Genomic DNA, 22041 nt, shown 5'->3' on the forward strand with positions numbered 1-22041 from the left:
CATGAAGAGGTCGCTCCACGGTCGGTCTTGGAGGTCGATGTCCTGAGTTCGCTTATGCTTCGCGTATGCGCGTATGCAATATTCCTTAATGAGGATATTACTCCCCTACAGCTAGTATGCAAGTTATGAGATAGTCAGCTACATTATTTGAAAATTTTAATAAATCATACATGTTACGTACGGAAAGATCCCAAGTATTTTGGAGCAAAGGTTTTCCACTCTCTAGCTAGTGCCCTTGGTTGAAAAGGGTGTCTAAAGTATTGCTAAACAATTATATATTCAAGAGAATAATGATGTAGTAGAGTTGATACTATACCAACTGTATGTAACAAGATCATCTCTTTTTATCCTCTGAAGAGATATCTTTACGACTTCTTTTGGTTATTTTATTCATCCATTATTTCCCCTCATGCATGTTCTACGCTGCAAACTAGCCTTTATTGTGGGAACAGCAATTCTCTGCAGCTGGTGGGCTGCATTATTTTCGTATGAGTGTATCTCAACCCGTTTGGTAAGGGGGTTATCACTTGGTGGAATGGGTGGATTTTGTGAGGCGCGCACGGCTACAGAATATTTTGCATGGCACAGAGATAAATTCAGTATTTCTCCACCTTCTAGGTGCATGTGTCCAACCTACATTGTGTCAATGTATCGTAGTACCTATGTTCAACGTGATCGTACACTCTAGATGTTCATAATGCCCGCCTTTCTTCATATCGTGCTATAATTTGGAAAAGTATATGTAGGCGGTAGACCTTCGGCAAATGATTAATTCAAATTCAAATGCAAATGCTTCTGAGGAACACCCTGCAAATTCCTGTTGTACGGGAAAAACCTTTTGGGCAACTATTGTGGGACTATGACTGTGCCCCTGCTAACTTTGCTTTTGATGCCCAATTTCATTACAGCAAATTGGCGAAAAGCACATGACGTACACATGAGCAACTATGGATGTCCAAACGGGTAGCCAACTCGGACCGAACCTAACTTTTCAGATATGGGGAATCGGGCCAGACCGGTTCTCAGCAGATCGGGTTAGCAATACGAGTCGGATATTTTGTTGAGAAGTGTGACCGTCCTAAACCCTATTCTAACCCTATATTTCGGGTACTCATTGGGCTCGGTTTCGGATAGCAGGATAAAACCCGGTATAAATTAAGAAAGAGGACAACAATAAGAAATCCGTCCCATTTGAAATATTTATCTACATTTTATTACTTTTTTTGCTATCCACCAATTCTTCAAACAAACTAAAGCTTCTAATATTGAACTTGGATCGGAATTGAAGTACCTGTCATCTGTACTCGGATATAATTTTTTCACGTGCCCTAAAAATAGATGGACTCGGAAGGAACTAACTATAGACACATGAACACACACATTATATCAAGTGCAATTGCCGATAAAATTGGAAGTCCCGACATAAGTCTTTCAATAATCTAATACATTAAATAATTACTCATCATTGTAAACAAGAATGTGATCATAATCTAAATATTTCTCTAACTCATTATTTTCCATCTATGAGATTAGTACTAGACAGTTGAAATCAGATTTGGGTTTCGGTTTGGTCTAGGTTCGGTGTCAAATTTTTTAGCCCTTTTAACGGGTTTAGGGCTAAATTATCGGGTTAGTCTCGGATCGGTCTGGGTTTAGAAAGTATATGTATGACGAAATTTGGGGCTTAATTGATTTTGGTTATCTTAATTAACTTTTCTGCTTGTTTTATTTTTCAGGTTAGAAGCTAGAATTACTATTAGAGAAAAATAAATTGAAGCTTAATTTTTCAGGTTGGGTAATCTTCTTTTTAGTATTCCCATTTGATTACCGCACTTCCTTTGAGTGCATCGTGTGATGCCTTTGATTTCTGGAATCACATTTGGTGTGGATGCATGGTGGTAACATGATGCTGTTTTGTTGTTCCTCTGTGTTCCTTTGTCTTGTCCCTTTGTTTTGTCTCTTCATGCCAATAACACATACATGGCTCTTATGCGATGAGATAATGGAAAATTTGATGGTATGCAATTTTCTTATGGAAAAATTGTTGGTAAGAAGTGATGCACTTCACTTAGTTGGAAGCTATATATTTAGTTTAGACGTTCCATTGGTTTATATGATAGGGTTTAATCTAGGTGCTTTAGTAGTCGCACACAACTTTGTATAGCATATATATATATATCTTGGGCTTTTTCCAAATGAACCTTAAGTTTGTGCAACACCTTTAATATCCTTTTTTTTATAAAAAAGGTATTTATATATATATATATATATATATATATATATATATATTTATATTATATATATATATATATATATATATATTTCTATTTTTTTTTTGTATTGTTTGTTTTATTTTGATATGAAATTCAGGAGCTCAGTCATGAAGCAATGTGAAACAGAATTTTGGAACAAACAAATCCGGCATTCGTGTAAGCTATTTCTTATACATGTTTTTGCCTATCGTGTTTTAAGCTAGAATGGGTTGGGGATGTAGGTGCTAGACGATGTCAGTCCTCCAACAAGTACTTCTTCCATGGTTTAGTAAGTCACAACCAATGATCTAGATGTTTTACTATTCATAAGCCGCCTATATTGATTTTGAAGATACACAAACTCTTTTTATGGAATGCAGAATTGAGTTCATATCATGATAGTGCATATTGGATTGGTGGGTAAGGCATGATTGAATTTTGGCCAATGAACCACCTTTTGTTCTTTTTTTGCACACAAGTAAGGATATTTTATTGATATAATAAATTAGTTACAGGAGATAAAGGTCTTAAAACTTAGGGAGCTACATGATCATAGCTAATTAAAACCGGTAGTAGGTTCAATTCTATGAGGATCTTCCAAGCATCTGATGTAGTCTGGCTTGGTGCAGCTCCAACAGTATGTGCCTCTTTGCATTGATGAGCCCTTCTTTGATGCCACGTCAGCTCCAAAGTTAGCTTCACGATAAATATGAGAGAGTTTCCAAGAATCCATCTTCTGAGTTACTCGTAGCCATCTTGCCTTAACAGCCCACGGAATGTTCCCCTTGCTAAATGCTATGATGGCAGGTTGTGAATCTGCTTCAATCCATAGACTTCTCCAACCTTTTGCTACTGCTGACTCCACCGCCATAACAATAGCTTCACATTTAGCATCGAAACTGGTGGTAACTCCTAGCCCATAAACCATGACCCCCAGAACTTGACCATGGTGATCGCGAAATATAATCCCCATTTCCTGGATTTCCCCTGGATGAGCCATCAGTATTGGCTTTGACTGTGCCTGGTTGGGGGAGCTTCCAGCAGACTTCTTTTGGGCAGCGTGGTGGCTTAGAGATGCCTCTGATATGAAGAGAGTGAAGAACTTCCAACTCTTCCGCTGAATTACGCATGTGCCCAGTAGCAACCAACCCTGCAGCTTGAATTCCTTTGGTCACTTCATACTTGATGAGAATAATATTTATCTTCTTCTCATCAAATAGGATGTGATTCCTAGTTTTCCAAATCTGTGCCATTAGGTGCGCAGCGCCTACATTCCATAGTTCTTTTCTGATTGGACTAAGAAGCTTTGTGGCCGATATCACTTCCTGCAAGTTCAATGAGATCCCTACCTTGAAGACATCCATGAGCGGCCCCCATAATTCCTTTCTTTGCCTCACATTCCCGAGTAAGTGGTTAACACATTCTTCCTCTTTTTTGACAAAGCCGACATCGAAAGCCATGGGAATTCCCTTCTTCTTGACCTTGTCATCGATGGGGCCTTTGCCTTTTGTAGGAGTTTCCATACAATCCCTGTTTGTTCTTCTCGGGTGAAGAGTTTTGTTCCGCACCCATTTGTTCCAATGTACCTTTTGTTCTTTTTTTTTTCTAATAGCATCAAAAGCCTCCTTCATCGAGAACTTCCCATCCTTTGCTGGTTTCCAAATCCTGATATCGGTTGCTTCGCTAGTTGGAGGTTGGATTGCATTTAGATCTATTCCCACTTTTCCAAAAACTTGGTGCACTCGATGCGAATGTTCCAATCGGTTTGATTATGATGTCGATAGCGATTGGCCTTGAAGTTTCTCCGTTGGCGCTTGTACTCATGCGCTATTGCAACTCCCCGCCAAAGTCCCCGATGTCCTTGTCCTTGACCCACCTCCCAACCCATGTGAGGCGACATCTCTTTTAGAGCCCATTGAATGCCTGGCCATACTGATGACTTTTTGAGGTATGTAAGCCATTGTCCTGATAACATAGAGAATTTTGCCTTCATAAAGTTACTCCATTCAGAATTTCCAGTGAGGAAGCTCCAAGTGAGCTTCATGAGGAGGGCTAGATTAAGCTCTCTGAACTTTCGAAGCCCGAGGCCTCCTTCCTCATATGGCTTACAGACCTTCTCCCATTTGAGCGTGATGCCTTTCCTTACTGTTGGATCCCCTGACCAGATAAAATTTCTGATAGCTGCCTCACAGTCTTTGATACATTTAGATAGCCACCTGTACACTGACATGTTATACACCGGAAGGCTGTTAAGAATAGATTGAGCAATGACTACCCGACCTTGGAACCACCTTTTGTTCATGACCATCTTGCTCTTCTTCCCACTTGGATCAAGTAAGGTACAAAACTCACTTCATTTAAATTTTTTGTTTTGCTCTTGTTTGAGAACTTTAGCGATTGAACAATATGAGTATCTGATAATGTGTTAATGCTTTTGTTTCCTTTCTTATCAGTTTTTGCAAACTGTGTGTATTAAATTGATTGGTTGCATCTGTGATTGAGTACTACTCATTTTGAGATGTTTAGTGTTAGTCACAACTTTGATAAGTTGTTATGGTTTCAAGTTTTTTTTTTCTTCTTATTATATTTGTACCAATTTAAGCTTTTGGCCATGGGCATAATATTGATTTTCATATTGTAAAAGGGTGGGAACTAGACCAATTGTGGCAAATTCTAGAAACTGGGCTCTAGACACTTTCTTTAGTGTGCTTTTTGTCTAGAGAAAGACCAATATTATCTTTTGATTCTACTCCAATTTTAGCAACACGTCACTTTTTGGGTGTATTAACTGTTTTTCAAACTTTTTATTTCTCCTTTTTACCCTTTCATTTGTAACTGCCAATTTCTTCCACAAATAAATAATACGAAAATCTAATGTGCGCAGGTTGTAGGTGTGTGTGTCAATCGAGGCCACTCATCAAGCAAGGGTGCGTGTGTATTGCTCCAAGATGTACTGCAATCAAATAATACAATTATCTTATAAAAAAAAACCATTTGTCCTTTCACAATTTCACAATTTGAATTACATCAAACAAAGCTTAAACATGCTATTCAAAATGATTAGAGATGCATTTTAAATTGTTAAAGCTGTATTTAAATTAGTTGTAATCAACATACATTTTTTCCATTTTTGAAGTTGATGTTTTCTACATTGTTTTGGTCTCTCCAGAAATTCATCTCACTTTTAATTGGAATTTTGTAGATTTCGGATGAATTTTAGTTATTTTGATTAACCCACTACTCTTTTGGTAACTGATTTAGTTCGTAGTTTTTTTTTTGTTGGTAGTTGGCTTCTTTAGTTGAGACTAATAAAAGAGGTCAAAATTGTAAAAGTCAATCTGAAATTTGAGACAGATGTCAAATTTCAGTTTTTATGGAGGAAAAACAAAAAAAAAATTGTTATTTCCTCTTAACTTAAGAAATTTGCATCTGTGTACCTATACGCAATTTTCTGGTGGCAAATTATAGTGGTGTTTCTACCTCCTAGGTCCATAAGTTTGACTTGGTAAATTTTTTTCCCACATGCATTGCTTATTTGAGTGCATTTTAACTTTGTTAAAGTTTTGAAGAAGTTTACTTACGTCTTTTTTCAGTTTGTTGTACCAGATTGGCTGATCGGTTGCCGGTAGTTTAGTAAAGAAATTGTGGATGGATGTTGTTCAAGTTGGCAAACTATTGACATTTGTGAATTTTGCTAAAATCTAGTTTTGAATAACATGTCAAATTTTAGTTGATTGTGGCGGAAAAATTACGTGATACAATGTATTGGGCTGTGTGGATGTTGTAAAGTTTTTTGTAATGGGTGATCTTAGTTAATAAGATATATTTTGTTACAACTCATTGTGATGAATTGAAATATGGTTATTCTTTTGATCTTTTCTACATAAATTGTATTGGGCAAAATTCAACAAATTCAAAAGAATTGAAATAATTTGTAAAATACGGGTGCTGATTATTTAGGTGCACTAGTGGCAACAGGAGTGGCGTTGCAAGAAAAAAGCAGGACGTTTCAAAAGGGACAATTAGCAACGCATTTGGTGCCCTTTTGCAATGTTATGCATGTAGCAATAGGTATTAAACCTTTTGTGACGTTCAGAGTGCAGCTAAAAAATTTACTTTTTGCAACGCCCAAGGTGCTGTTAAAAACTAGTTTTTTGTAACGCTACTCGCTGCAAATAGTTTGAATTATTTTCAAAACTAATTTAGTTTCAAAATATTAGTAGCAACACAAACAAATTTCTACCAACGAGACAGGGAGTTGCAAAAGAGTATAAGCTTTTGCAACGTCGTTACATGCGTCACAAATTAGCTTTTGTGACCCACTTTTTTGAAGCGCCTTTGCGACGCCAACATTAGCGTTGCCATTGATCAGTTGCAACGCATTTCAGTACTTTTAGCAACGAGGTCTGGTGTTGTAAATGAGCCTTTCTGTTGTAGTCGGATTTTGTTTCCTATCTTACATATGGCTATATATATATGTTTCCTAACTTACATGAGATGCTATTAATCTTTAGTATATACGGTATCTTAACACTCCCCCTCAAGTTGGTTAGCGTATAGTATATCCAGGACACCCAACTTGCCAATGAGAAAGTGGAATTGACGATGTCCCAAAGTCTTGGGTGAAAATGTTTGCTAATTGGTGTACATGTAGTTGGAGTGTATGATGTTTGTAAAGTTCCATCCTGAATTTTGTCCCATACAAAGTGGTAGCCTATCTCTATATACTTCGTTTTTTCATAGAACACAGGGTTTGCTGCAATGTGTAGGGCCGCTTGGTTATCACAATAGAGATGTGCTGGTTGTGATTGACTAACACCAAGCTCCTGAAGTAAGAGGCAAAGCCAAGTGACTTCACATGAGGCAGAAGGCATATCTTGATATATTTGGCTTCGGCAGATGAGTGGGAGATAGTCACTTCTTTCTTTGACTTCTAAGAAATAGGAGAGCTACCAAGGAAAGTACAATGCCATGTAGTGAAGCTAAAAGACAATAAAATATGTATTAATTATAGATTGTTGTTGTCTTTTACTGATCTTTACAAAAACTTACTTAACCTAATGAATAAAGAATAGTATAGAGTCAACTAAGAGTATCCATCCACGTCTAAAGTGCTACTTTAGCTCAATAGAAATATTAACACAAATTACATTAAGTAAAAGAAGATTTATATGATGTGGCTATGTATAATTAAATTTATAGGATATGGAATTGGTTATTAAACTATTTCTAAATTATAATATTATTTATGTATGAGAGAAGATAAAAGTTAGACAACTTTGAGAAAGAAGCAAGCTAGAATCTACCTAAATCTTAGCATTAGTTTAATATATCTATCTATATCATGCTTAGTAAAATCACCAATAGAAACTCACCATACATACAAATCTTATACTCATAATCTTGATGATAATATGTAATAGTTTTCAACGTGTTTTCTACCTTAATTACCATCAAATACTTTTTCAATCTCCAATGATATCTCACTACTACAAAAATGCAATAAGATAGCGTTAATTTAATAACTTATAAAAAAAACGTTATGTATTTTGGAGGATAGCGTTTATCCATCTAGTGCTATGATATGTTTGTATCGGGAACACTTTTTTTTTTTTTTTTTGCGATAATACCTTATATATTCATAAATAAACCACTAAACCACTACAGGGATAATCTTGTCTGTCAGGATACATTGTGGTAGCTGATCCATTTGCTGCAGATGGGAGGCCCATTTTGCCAACAAATGTGTCTCACCATTAGACCTCCTGTTTATCCACTTAAACTTACAAAGCACAAAATCAGAGCTTAACTTAACAACATAATCTCTCAAGCTCTCATACATCCATGAACAAGACTGGCTATTTAAAGCCTTAATAACCTTCCACCCAAACAGTCCCCACCTCAGCCACTGCTCTATGTACACTTGCATTCCACCCAAAGGCAAGAGCCGTTTATTTATTCCCTATATATTTTTTGAGCTTTTTGAATTTTTAGCCACTGCGGAGGTTCAGGATTCGGGTTTGGATATTATAAAACTTTCGGATTCGGGTTATTTTCGGGTTTATTTGCTGACCTGGCTTGGAACTTTTAGTGCCTGCCCCAGTCACTCTATCTTCCGAGTCCCAAGCTATTGTTCCAGCTGCTGCCTCTCCTGAAATAACCTGGAAAAGCAACATCAAACCTTATTGCCTCTCCGAAAACACTAACAATTGCGTTTGCACGGAAAATGCAATAAAATCAATTTCATTTTCAGCCCATTTCAACTGAAATTCCCAAAAACTGAAAGAGGCCCGCTTCTTTTTCTCTATTTTTCCTCTTTACCCAAACAGCCACCACCATCTCTCTCTAAGGCAAAACCCTCTCTCCACCACCACGTCCAAAATATGAGAAAGGAACTTTGAATTTTTTGGAGATTGAATTTTGAAACCATCGAATCAATCTTGCTGCTACAAGAAAAAGTAAGTATCTCATTTCGAAACAGCTTCCCACGCCACTGGGAGTTCGATCAGCCACTGAACGTATTTTGAAACTCATGGGAGAAGATTTTCGCTGCACAAATTCCAAACATCCTCTCCACTATTCACTGCACTACAACGGGAGCGTCTGTGGAGACAACCTTGTATTGAACTATTGCTATCAGTTATTCAAATAAATGAGGACAGACAAGAGGTCTTAACTATTATTCGCTGAACCTTCTATTGTATCTCCTCTGTGCATGGAGAAAAAGGTGCCTCCTTTGCTCCCAATCTTTGAATCTTCGTACCAGTTTTGTCATAATTAAATGGAAGCCGTAGAAATAGGGCTATGGATCGATCGAGGTATGCATCTCGTGTTTTGATTTGGTTTTGTTCTCATTATTTGATTTCGTTGGTCAGACATTTTTTTTGTCCGTTGAACTTGGGTGAATTTTGTGTTGGTCTATTCTAGTTAGTGCTACTTAGGCAAAATTGCATGATTTATTGAAACTAATAGATTTGCTTTCACGAATTTAATGTTCCTAGCTTAGTTTCAATTTTCAAGATCATGCCACTCATTCTTATTAATGTATGTAAAAGCAGATCCGAAGTTGTGAAGGCTTGAGTTCAACTTAGTACATTGTTTGCATTCTGTTCTATAACTCCAACGCAAGTTACTATGTTGGAGCACTTTTAAGTGTTGGATGTTCCTTTCACTTGAAGTACTTTATAATTCTAATGTGAAAGTGAATATTAATTGTATGATAAAATTTCTGATAGCAATATATATCTTTCAAAGGCTTGGTCTTCTTGTGCGTGCTTGTGCTTTGTGTTATCGCTGGTTTCAAGAGGCTAGCTATGTTACCTGTTGATTATTGTTCAGATTTTTATTTTATCTAATTGAACTTTATGTCTTGGGAGATATGAAAGTCAAAATTATATATACTGATTTAACTACTAGGATAGCTAGTAGGAAACGTTATATATATGTCTTGGGGGTGAGATTAGTACTTTGTTTGTTAGTTATGGATAACTGGTGGATTTGATCTGGTCAATAAGATTTCTCGTTTTCCCTTTTCTTTTAAGCTTACTTACTGGCGTGGTTTGCTTATTGTGAATCACATAGTTTAAAATGGCATGTCAACTCAAGTCAAGTATATTGTGCTAATGTTTGCTTGTTGACGTGATCACATGTCTGCTTGTTTGCATTGTGAAGTCAATTTTGCGAATTAGGTTCAAGAAGTTGTAGATGCCGATTTGATTGTTTTGAACCCTGCTGTTGCTAGGAGGTATGTTATCCCTAAGAGTTTTTGGTGCACTACCATTCTATTATAGTCAATTTTTTTTGAGTTTCACATATATAGATTTGCTTTGATGCTTTCATGAATATAATGTACTGATTCCAAGGCTTGTTTTTTAAGGCCAGACCACTCATTCTTATTCTTTGATGCTTTCGTGAATATAAGAAGTTGATCCGAGCGTGCGAGGGTTGGGTCAAAATGAATACAAGGTATGCATTTCTGTTTTGCAACTCTTACTTGCAATTTGAAGTACTTTAAGTTCTTTCCAATATTGCTTTTGTTTAGTTGAAGTACTTTGTCGTTCTAAGACATTATGTTGTCTAATGCGTGCTCGACTAATTGCATAATGAACAAGTAGCAGGTCTGCAAATTGGATTTTGAAATGAACATAAAAAATGCATTGTTTCGTTCCTATGCCCTGGGGCTATGATTCTTTTCTGTTTTTCCAAGGGAAAGTAGGTGGTGCGCTGCATAAAATTGTTCATTTAAGTTTCATTATTAGATTTTATTCCATTCAATTGGGAATTAATACCAAATTATTGGTGTTTGGGGACCATATTCTTATATTAACTAAGTTAATTTAATCTCTGGGAAAACATATATTCTTAGGCTTATTAAGTATGTATACTCAATAGGAATAACATCGTAAGTTAAGTCAGGGTGCACCCATTGGACCATGGCACTAAACAATATAATAGTACCAAATTTAGTTCCCCTTGGACGGCTGATGAGAAGCAGAGATAAATGTTATTGCATAAAGTTTTTCTTTTCTTTTCTATGCGCCAATTTGACTTATTTTATCATATTTATCACATATCAAAACACTGCCTTCCCAAACACAGGAAAACGAAGCACCAGTACCCCATAGGAAAATTGTTTGTGAATTTCAAAGTTTCTCGGATGAATGTTTATAACCTAAAGTTTTGATGAATTGACAGTCATACTCTTCTTTTCTTTTACTTAGATCAGTAGTCCTTAGCTATTGTCATTATAAGGTTTCGTCTTTATTACCTTGATGTTTCACTTAGCTGTTTTGTCCTCATTATGCTTCTTTTTCTATGTCTTACAAGTAATTATAGTTTGAGTGCTATTATTGGAATTGATCAGCTTGTAAATGACCTTCCCTTTCCTTTGTGTTTTTGTAACCTTGAAGTATATTATGTGTTCTATTGTTCTTTTGTTCCCTTTTTCTTATACAGATGAAGGGCTTTAAAGTCTTTGTTAAATTTATATGCTGAAGTATGTGGCTTATGTGTTGCATATGTAGTGCATCATTATTGCTCAAGATAAAAAGTCCATGTCTAATTAAGTTTCCTTCAATGCCGACACCTTTTCAAATTTTCTCTTTCATGCAGCATAAAGAAACATGATTCATATAATGCTCCTATTAAAGCTAAGGAAGATCTAATCTTTCACGTTGGATTCTGTCAATTTGTCACAAGGTAATCCTTGTAGTAACAGAAACTTATCTCTGTGATGCCATTGTGTCTTTCTATGTACGTATTAAAATGACGATTTTTTGCAGGCCAATATTCTCATCTGATGCTATAAGCTCAGACAAGCACAAAATGGAGAGATTTCTACATGCAAGACGCTTTTCCATTGCTTCAGTTTTTGCCCCAATTTCATTTCCACCTCTACCTATAATTGTCTTGAAGAATGGGGATGGAGAGTGTGTGATGATTTTTCCTAATCTAGAAACATAAATATTTTGTTGATGATCAAAGAACAATGAGAAGTATTGGATCAAGAAGAAGAAGAGATGTAGAAGATGATGAGTTGAACCACGCTCTCTTTAATGGTCCTTTACGTATCCTGTGAATAGGAATCAAACTCAAAGCGTAGTTCAACTATTCTATTTATAAGAATATATGAGGTTTCCCAATTAGTGTTTAACTAGGAGACTGTCTCTTGTTAAGTCTCATCTTGACTTTTCTAGAAGCCTCATGTTTCCCAAGTCAAATAGGTCTCCTTTATTGACTTAAACAACAGAAAAACATTTTTTAGGTTCGGATTGGGAGTTGGAGTTTCAAACTTAGTAGTTTCGGATTTGGTGTTCCTAGTCAGGAGTTGGTTTTCCGAGCCTACAACTCGAACTAGATCCGAACCTCCAGTTTTCCGAGCCTACTACTCTAACCGGTTCCGTACCTCCAGTTCTCTGAGCCTACTACTCCAACCGGTTTCGAACCTCCAGTTCTCCGAGCCTATTCCAACCAATTCCGAACCTCTTTTTCTTATTTCACTCTCGAACTTAGGAGGTGAGTTAGTCAGGACCTGGACTTAAAGTGTGTTCTGATACTTCCTACCCACACTAAGACCATACCCGAGCGTTTAAGAAGATGTTGTCACGTGTTACATATTTATTTGCTAAAATATGTACACATAGATGCCCCTCTTTTTTCTTCATAGGTTGTAATTTAAACCATTAAGGAAAAATGGTAAAAAGGTAGACGCTCGTCACGTCGCACAATCATATTAAAAACAGTGAGCAATATACCTCTATTTGCTCTTTGAAATTTATACACAAAATCTCGTATTATTTCAGCTCAAAGAACTATGTTATCCGAACATGCCATAACCATGACCCGGACCGTATATATTAAGCGGGGCCTGCTTGCATATTAGAACATGTCAAGGGCAGCAAGGAATTAAACTTTCTCAAATCATAACATGTCTTGCCATGAGCCGAACTTGGGCTGATCAGCACATGCCCATAAACCCATTATCACTTATCCGGAATTGACAAATAAAAAGTCAAAGTGTCAAAGCTCAAAACCACACTCATTCATTCGGAGTTGCCTATACTCGTTTTGAAATAAGAGATCAGGCTCCCACACTTGCCCATCCCAGACTTGGAAACGCAGTACATCGCCGTCCTAAGATTATTATAAGCATCTCATATTTTTGACAACTTCACGTGATTAAAACTAGAGAAAAATTCATTGATCGATCGGCTGCCGTGCACTTGCTTCCACTTTGGTAGCACAAGCAGTTCTTCAATTGCTTGATTTGTTCCAAATTTCCTCGAGTTCTCTAGCAAAATCCTCTTGCCTTCTAACTACAACTGTGACATGATCCTTGACATTGTCTTTTGGTCCTTCTGCGTGAATAAGAAGAGTGTCGTTGTGAGAGGGTCAGAGCTCCAGGAAGCACAAGTCTTGCAATCACAATCAGACCATCTCGGTGTAAGAAGTGATTGCGGTCCACCGATTTTCCCCACAGCATCATCTATAATAGTGGAGTTATCCTTGAACACCGATGTAACGGTAGCATTATTGACCTTGTGATCAATAGTAGTAGACTTGATGGTAGTTTTCTCCATGCTCTTCATTCTTATCCGACCCTTAGTCGTAGTTTTAGATATCTCGGCCCTTTAACTTGTTGGTTTGGGTAGCAAGTATCCGGGTCGTCGATCATTTACGGGATATGCTCAATGGGTTGCTTGATTACGTTCTCCACGCTTTGTAAATCGGGGGATAGATCAAAACCACACTCATTCATCCGGGTTAGGAATACTTGAGGGGAGATGTGAAACCCACTACTCATCCGAATTGAGTCATCCTAAGAGAATAAAGGAGAATCTTTATACTTGTGGAAGGATTCGTTTCCTTGATGAACTCCTTTTCTCTTTCTAGAATTCGTTTCCTCGCTGAACTCCTTTTCTCTTTCTATTTGTATAGCTCTTTTATAGTTCTGAACACTATATAAACCTCTTGTGAGCCTCCATTACCACCTCAAATTTATAGTTAGACTTTTCTGTGATAATTTCTCCAAATAAACTTTACTTTCGAAATCCAATCTCATACATACACGCTTGCTTGCTGCCACCACTTAAACGGTCAAGGTGTTTTCGAAAGCATCTTGTTTCCGCGCCGTTTATCGATTCCGTCGAAATAAAGAAAACAAGCACCGAAAATATTCATAACAGTTTGAATTTGTCTCCACCATTGATAATATCTTTAGAAGCAAACACAATAAATTTGAGTTTGGTTACTTAGCAGACTGCCAAACACAAGGTGTTGAACCTGTTCTTTCTTTGATTGATTGAGAGATTGAGTCCAAAGTGTGCTAAGGTTTGTGTAGAAGAACTTGAAGTTTTGGGTGTCAAGGTGTCAATGACCACGTTTTCTTTCTAAAGTTGCCGCGAGGCAATTCCGCTTTGCTACCACCACTTCCGATTCGAATATATCCTTTTGACCGTGCACTCTTAATCAACTTTCAATGTCTCACCCATCGGCCGGGTCCTTTAAATAGCAAGGCGGTTTTGGATTGATCTTGAAAGCAATGTCGTTTTCAGTTCAATTGCTATAGCGCGAGTTATAAAACAATTACCGATGTTTCTCTTTTCGACCTCGCCGAAAACTAAAATCCCTACTTTTGACTGGAATATTATCCCATTCGGTGATATTTCGGATTTGGAAAAGATCCGTAACACATTTGCAATTCCAAAAGAAATCAAAATTGAATATCCATGGACTGCCGACCTTGGAACCGATGAAAATCCCTTGATATTCCTTGATGGCGAAAGTTGGACTCGAACTCCCCCTTGCCTTCGTTTATGGCAGATGCCCTTGAGTACTTCCAAGTCTCGATCAACATAGTAATGCCTTGGTTTGTTCGCAACCGTCACATACATGCACATATTGGGCCGAAAGCACAATATATTGGTGACTTAAGGAAATCGAAATTTTGGTAGCCAATAACCACATTAAGAACTTAAACAATCGGTTCGGTGTTGGTCAATTACTTTCGATGTCGGCTTTGCTAGTGAACCAAAGACGTCCATATTGATCAAGTTAGTACCATTGCTATCAACTGCGTATTCCCCGAATCCATGTCTCACCAATCAATGTCGAGCTCTTCAATCCACAAATTAAAGCGGTTCGAATCGATCTTGGGCAATACTATTGTCGAGGCGATTTCACGGATATGTTAAGTTACAATGCAATTTCGGATAGGCGGATATATAGTTGACAATATAGTTTCGGATTCTTCCGCCTACAAAAGCAGATTTGGGTTTGTTACTTTCGAAAAGAACAAGCGATTACCAAACTTGGACATTCTGTGTTCCTTATTAGCTAGGAAGTGGAGTTCTGAACTTAGGCAAGTTCCGAAAGTGGAGTTCCAGGCAAGCTAGGAAGTGGTGTTCTGAACTTGGACAAGTTCCGAACGTAGTTCCAAACTAGCTAGGAAGTGGAGTTCCGAACATGGAGTTCCTAACTAGCTAGGAAGTGAAATTCTGAACTTGGACAAGTTCCGAACATGGATTTCCAGATCGACTAGTTAGGAAGTAGAGTTTCGAACGTGGAGTTCCTAACTAGCTAGGAAGTGGAGTTTCGAATTTGGACAAGTTTCGAACGTGGAGTTCCTGACTAGCTAGGAAGTGAAATTTCGAACTTGGACAAGTTCCGAACGTGAAGTTCCAGACTAGCTAGGATGTGGTGTTATTTTCTCCTTATTTTCATAAATATGTATACACAGATGCCCTACTTTTCTCTCATACGATGGTTGCACATTCGACCGTTGAGGGAAAATGACAAAAGTGTTGAATTATATTTTATACAAATTCATATTCCGAATCTTAGAAAAATAAGGTTTTGTAGAAAAATAGGGTTTGCCCCTGTGTCAATTCATGTAAATACTTTTAGTTTTGTTAAGAAATAAGACTTTGTAGGAACGTAGGGTGTGCCTCTGTATTATTTCCTGTAGAGTCTTTAAATGATCTGATATCTAATGCATAAACCAACACTTATAAGCATAAGACATTAGAACTGCTCTTAGGAGGATAAAATTCAAGTTAAGTTAAACTTTCTCCATCACACGAGGAACAACACATGAGATCTTTCATTCATCATCCCGAGAAAGCTTTCTAAAGGTTCTGATACAACTTTGGCCAACATATGGGATCTCTCACCCAACATCCAAAAAGTATCTCAACAGAAAATTATAAAAGAAACAATGCTCTGAAAAGAGAAATATAACTTTTATTGAGAATTGATTGACATAGATCATGCCCCCAGTATAGTGGAAGCAGATCCAAATTTGTGAAAATTTTGTCTCTTAGAAGCTAAGAGTAGTATAACATTACTTGGAAACAGTACATGTTAGCATCGAGATTCACCGCTGGAGGATCTTTCATGAACATCTTGTTCCTGGTTAACTTCAAAGATGTCATCATAAGGATAAGTTAAAGTGGTAAAGTCCCTATCCTGTGGGGGTAATTTATTACTTCCGAACGTGTCACTAGTCTTCTGTCTCTTGGACTTATCTTGATAGGAATTCCTGCCGACTAACTTGTGCTCCGACTGTGGTTCCTCGAACTTTCTATCATTATAATGACTAGTAGAGCTCCTACCAACAAGAACGGAGGTGACACTGGTTATCACTCTTTTATGAGAAGATTCCCTATCCAATTGGTCTTCTTCTAGTTCCGCATACTTATCGATCCGAGCCTACAACTCTGTCATGTTCGTAGGCTCCTCTTTCTTCAAGGACATGTATAGACCAGAAGTGGGATCTAACCCTTTTCTAAAGGCCATAATGGCGAGGGTCTCATCGACGTTGTCAATATGCAATTGCACCTTGTTAAATCTTTTGGTGAAATCCCTAACACGCTCGTCCTTTCAGATCTTCATGTCAAATAGTGCATCAGCAGTTTAATGTAGGGTCGGTTGCAATTGAATTTCACAATGAAATTGATGGATAACACCTTAAACTTCGTGAATCTTTTGCCTGGGTAGCCGTGTACTAGATGAGTGCCGAAGTCACAAACTTGAAGCAAAATACTGGCACAAATAATGATCTTTCTTAGAAAGACCCACCATTGCTTGACGATAAACGAGCACATGAGAGACCGGATCTCCTTTGCCATTAAATTTAGAGAACTTCGGTGGTTTATAATAATAGGGGATGTATCCACTCATAACATGTCGTGAAAAAGGAGTTCCAATGTCTCCCTCGATTGCTGACTGAACAACTGACTCATCCATCTTAGTTGGTTTCGAACCTCGCAATTCCTCCGATATTTTGCACCTTGAGTACGTAAAGAGTAGTCGGTTAATGAATTTGAGTTCTCTCGTTGTTATACCTCGGACCTGGACTCTCGTAGTTCTCATCTCGATGATAACGTGGTTCCGGATCCCAAGATCGAGTGGAGGAGTTTGCAAAATTGGATCGGGGAACTGAGGGATTCTGAGGCAATGAAGGTTCCCTTGGAACTGAAAGTCTTCTTCGTACTGAGGGTGACCTTGATAGTTGTGGATTCCGGGAAAACACATTCGGTCATCCATCCCTCGTACCTCCAGAACTTGAATACCAAGAGAAGTCAGTTTTGTGTGAACTCGAGTGTCGGATTGGATCCAATTTCATATTATAATCCGAATTTGGTTGGTCACTATGATACCCAACGAAGTAAGGGATATAAGGCGTAGGGACGTAACCCTCACTATGGTCAAGACTTGGTGGCCGGAACTGCCCCCCTTGAGTTTCCATCAGTAGGCAACACTACTCTTGCGGGTGAACGACCCTCCTGCATGCGGTAGTAGTCTTGTAAAAAACGCAAATGAGCCTCTTGTCGACCATGTTCGGCCATCACAGCATCCATGATGGCTTGGTTGGTTATGGCAGATTGGGGAGTATTGTTGTTAGGCTCATCTTCTTCACGACCCTGTTCAAAACGATGATCTCCTCTACGTTCAGATTGTCTTTGAGAAGTAACATGTGGGTTACTGATCTCGTTATTCCCCTCGTTACTTTGATTCACATTGGCTCTTGTAGTAACTATGATTTTGAATCAAAGTGAAGATAAGAATTATTTTTTTAAAGAACAACAAACCCAAGAAAAATTGGTGGGTAGGAGAACCTAGAACCGAAAAAAAAATTTCAACCAAGAAATCAAATCAATTACGTGGTGTCCCCACGACGGGCAATTAATTGTGATGATTTTTCCTAATCTAGAAACACAAATATTTTGTTGATGATCAAAGAACAATGAGAAGTATTGGATCAAGAAGAAGAAGAGATGTAGAAGATGATGAGTTGAACCCACGTTCTTTAATGGTCTTTCATTATCCATGAATAGAAATCAAACTCAAAGCGTAGTTCAACTATTCTATTTATAAGAATATATGAGGTTTCCCAATTAGTGTTTAACTAGGAGACCGTCTCTTGTTAAGTATCATCTTGATGAATAGATGAGGTTTCCCAATTAGTGTTTAACTAGGAGACCGTCTCTTGTTAAGTCCCATCTTGACTCTTCTAGAAGCCCCATGTTTCCCAAGTCAAATAGGTCTCCTTTATTGACTTAAACAACATAAAAACATTTTTTAGGTTCAGATTGAGAGTTGGAGTTTCAAACTTAGTAGTTCCGGATTTGGTGTTCCTAGTTAGGAGTTGGTTCTTCGAGCCTATAACTCGAACTAGATCCGAACCTCCAGTTTTCCGAGCCTACTACTCTAACCGGTTCGAACCTCCAGTTCTCTGAGCCTACTACTCCAACCGGTTCCCGGTTCCGAACCTCCAGTTCTCCGAGCCTATTCCAACCAATTCCGAACCTCCTCTTCTTATTTCACTCCCGAACTTAGGAGGTGAGTTAGTCAGGACCTGGACTTAAAGTGTGTTCTGATACTTCCTACCCACACTAAGACCATACCCGAGCGTTTAAGAAGATGTTGTCACGTGTTACATATTTATTTGCTAAAATATGTACACACAGAGAGGTTACTCCAGCTGCTGTTGCTGCTGTTGGTTCGTTGAGAAGCATTGACCTAGATAGGATAATTCTTAAGAAAATAATTTTGACGGGGTATATATGCTTTACTACAGTTTATATATTATTAGAATGCTCAAGGGTGTGGGATTTTTTGCTGACCGATAACTCGATAAGTGGTTTGTCATTTGGAAACATGCCTGAATTTGATTATTGATGGGCATGTAAATATCAATGTTGTGGTTTAAGTTTAGTGGTGAATGTTTAGGGGTCCGAGAAATGAATTTGTCCAACAGTTTACTACAGTTTATATATTATTAGAATGCTCAAGGGTCCTTGTAGTTTTTTAGTTGGCTTTTAATGTATAAGAAGATATATTATATTGACTACCTTTTTACATTCCGTGTGGTAAATATCGTATGTACTAGTTACTTATGTAACTTATATTATGTATTTGTATAGATTTACCTTATATTATTTTGAGTATAACCACATAGCTACAAGTGAAAACTCCTTTTTAAATCAAATGTATGTCATGTGTGTGTGTGTGTGTGTGTTTTTCGTGGATCTATAAACTCAAAATGGAAAAGAGTGCTCACTCAATGAGAGTGAGAGGTTGATGGTTCGAATCCATCTGGATCCAAATAAAAATAAAAATGAATCGTGTTTCCGAGATAAAAAAGCGAAATTCATTCATTTGTGATTAGGAAATGCTTTAAAATGGATAGCGCACAACTTAAAATGCGATAGAAATCATAGCGCTAAAGAGAAAACGCTATTAATAAATAGATAACGATTGAAACAAACAAACACAATAAAATAGCATAGCATTTCCATATTAAACACTATAAATATAATAGCGTTTTTTTAAAAACACTATCAATTCAATAACGTTTTTTCAGAAAACGCTATCAATAAAAGCATAACACTGTCATTAATAGCGTTTTGAAAAACGCTATGAACAACATCAATAGCGTGTTTTGCATGCTATCTTAAGACTTCTGTAGTAGTGTCTGTTTCTATCTAACCAAATTGTATGTGCTTCAAGTGGCATTTAATATACAACTTTAGGTGCCATAGAAAATCCACATATGACATTAACCATACAATGACTAATATATGAGTGCCATAAATAATCAAATTGTCACACTAGAACACTAAAAAGTAAAATAAAAGAATCTAGGGTTTGTAGTCTTTGACTCTATATAATCATGAATTACCCTAAGACCTCCTAATCTATGTTAGGAGCTTCGTTAGATCAATGGATGAATAAGAAAAAACTCAATGGGGGAATTACACTAATTAAAACATGATAGAAGAAAAACTAAACTAAAATTTTAAACATAAGAAAAAAAATCATCTCCATTCCCAAGAGAAGGGAGATTAACTCCTCCTATTATGCTATAGACACAATATGAAAAAGGAATAATCTTTATTGATGGTAATTGTGAAAAGGTCTGAACTTTCGAGTTTCTCTCTTAATTCTAGATCTAAGATGCAAAAACTAAATTTTCTAGATGAGATAAAACTAAGGTTTTTGTGCCTTATATATTGGGTTACACGCCTGTTTGGATAGAGATGTGAATCATACGTTTATTCGGTGTCAAACTCTCTGGAATCTTTCTAGAAGAAATCCTAGCGAAGTTGGATTCGGTTGCACACAAGTCAGACATTATCCACTTTGCCCTTCAAGCTATTTCCCACGCTACAGGTTCTGACAGCTTTCAGTTCCCTAATTTTTGTGAAACTCTAAATTCTTTTCCATGTTGATATCTTCTTCTCATGAATTCAGAATTAAGGCTATCAGATAAGTTCTAAGACTCTTCTAACTAAACTATTAACCTTTTTTAGAGTCCCATTAAGGTTGGCACTTTTGGAGACAAATATGATGTTTTTGCCCTAGGCCTTTAATTAGTTGTAATTTCCAATGACTCATTTTTTACTTGTTTGACTTCTTTTCCCTTCATATTTCGCATTTAGGTTCTTTGACCTGTAAAAACTCAAATTGTATCATATTAGAACATTTAAATATAAAATGGAGACTAATATACACATAATTGGGGATATAAATCATTACTTTTGAGCACTTATCAGGAGCGGCGTTTGTCAGGACAACTAGCCCAATCAGAATCACAACAAGCTCGGAGTTGCAAGCTGCTACTAGAGGAGAAAAAAATTCCTTGACCAGGAGATTGTTTGAGATATGGGAGAACTTGTAAAGCAGCCTCATAATGTGGTCTCCTTGGTTTGCTCATGAATTAGCTTAGTAAATTCACCGAGAAACCAATATATGGTCTTATTATTGTGAGGTAAATGAGACGTAACTAATCGCTGATATTTTGTTGGGCCAGAAAGTGGTTCACCTTGAGTGGATTTGAGATTTCGAGTTTCACAGTTTGGTCCATTGGAGTGGATGTCGCTTTAGACCCAAGTAGAACAAAATCTTGTAAAATCTCAAGTGTATATTTCCTTTATGATAAACAAATTCCTTTATCTGACGGAGCAACTTCGATGCCTAAAAAAATACTTCAAGCAACCCAGATCATTGATAGGTAATCGATGTTGAAGGAAGGACTTGAGTGTTATAATGGCATGGTTATTGTTCCCTGTGACAATGATGTCATCCACATAAACAAGGACTGCAATGAATACATGAGAAGATCTTTGTGTGAATAAGGAATAGTTGGCCTTCGATTGTTTGAAACCATCTTTTTTAATTAAGGGCAGATGAAAATTTTGCAAACCACTGCCGAGATGCTTGTTTGAGGCCATATAATGACTTTTGAAGACGACATACTTGTTTCTCCCCCTGTCGAGAGAACCCACCTGGAATTTTTGTGTATACTTCTTCATATAAGTCACCGTGTAAAAATGCATTTTGGACATCTAGTTGGTGCAAGGGCCAATTGCGTATGGAGGCTATTGCAATAAGGCATCAAACTGTGACTAACTTTGTGTTGTGAATAATTAACTGCGGAAACAACGTTACCCACACCAAACGGATCAATCCTACACAAAGATTGATCTTTCTCAATAGACAAGACTTCAACACCCTCCAAGCAATATCCCAACACTTCTCAATATCAAATAACAAGCATATGAAATAAAACAATCAATGTAAAAGAGGAACAAACCACAAGGCGAGATATATATCGTGGTTCGGCATTTGCCTACATCCACACTGCGAGTTCCAAGCTTTAATAGATGTCGAGAGTAACAGATTACAAGTCTCTCTCAATTCACTCACAAAGAATGAACACTTTCAACTCACAAAGAATTGTTCTCTTGTAATCATCGCTCTCTTTTTCTTGGTTTTGGAAAAGTTA

The 22041-nt window shown here is 37.3% G+C and overlaps 1 protein-coding gene across 5 annotated transcripts; it reads left to right on the top strand.

Annotated features, from left to right (window-relative positions):
* Window positions 1-8335: 8335 nt before the first annotated feature.
* Window positions 8336-19110, top strand: LOC147521011 (uncharacterized). 5 transcript variants are annotated; one of them, XM_086605728.1, is made up of 6 exons: window positions 8336-9070; window positions 9924-9996; window positions 10134-10217; window positions 11364-11450; window positions 11534-11676; window positions 18721-19110. In XM_086605728.1, exons 3-6 carry the CDS (start codon window positions 10207-10209, stop codon window positions 18930-18932), a joined length of 453 nt encoding a protein of 150 aa, XP_086461854.1. In that variant the 5' UTR covers window positions 8336-9070; window positions 9924-9996; window positions 10134-10206; the 3' UTR covers window positions 18933-19110. The 5 variants fall into 5 exon arrangements, with proteins under 5 accessions (XP_086461854.1, XP_086463175.1, XP_086461129.1 ...); XM_086607049.1 differs by having other exon boundaries at window positions 8344-8979; XM_086605003.1 differs by having other exon boundaries at window positions 8345-9070; window positions 9311-9996; window positions 10129-10217.
* The last annotated feature ends 2931 nt before the right edge of the window (window positions 19111-22041 follow it).

Source organism: Coptis chinensis, chromosome 1 (genome assembly GCF_015680905.1).
Source record: "Coptis chinensis isolate HL-2020 chromosome 1, ASM1568090v1, whole genome shotgun sequence".
In the NCBI taxonomy this organism is placed as follows: Eukaryota; Viridiplantae; Streptophyta; class Magnoliopsida; order Ranunculales; family Ranunculaceae; genus Coptis; species Coptis chinensis.

Excerpts from the sequence above, each read along its gene's own strand:
- LOC147521011 (XM_086605728.1), top strand. Across the intron at positions 11,451-11,533 it reads TTCTGTCAATTTGTCACAAG|GCCAATATTCTCATCTGATG; the intron begins GTAATCCTTGTA and ends GATTTTTTGCAG. Across the intron at positions 11,677-18,720 it reads TGTCTTGAAGAATGGGGATG|GAGAGGTTACTCCAGCTGCT; the intron begins GAGAGTGTGTGA and ends TATGTACACACA.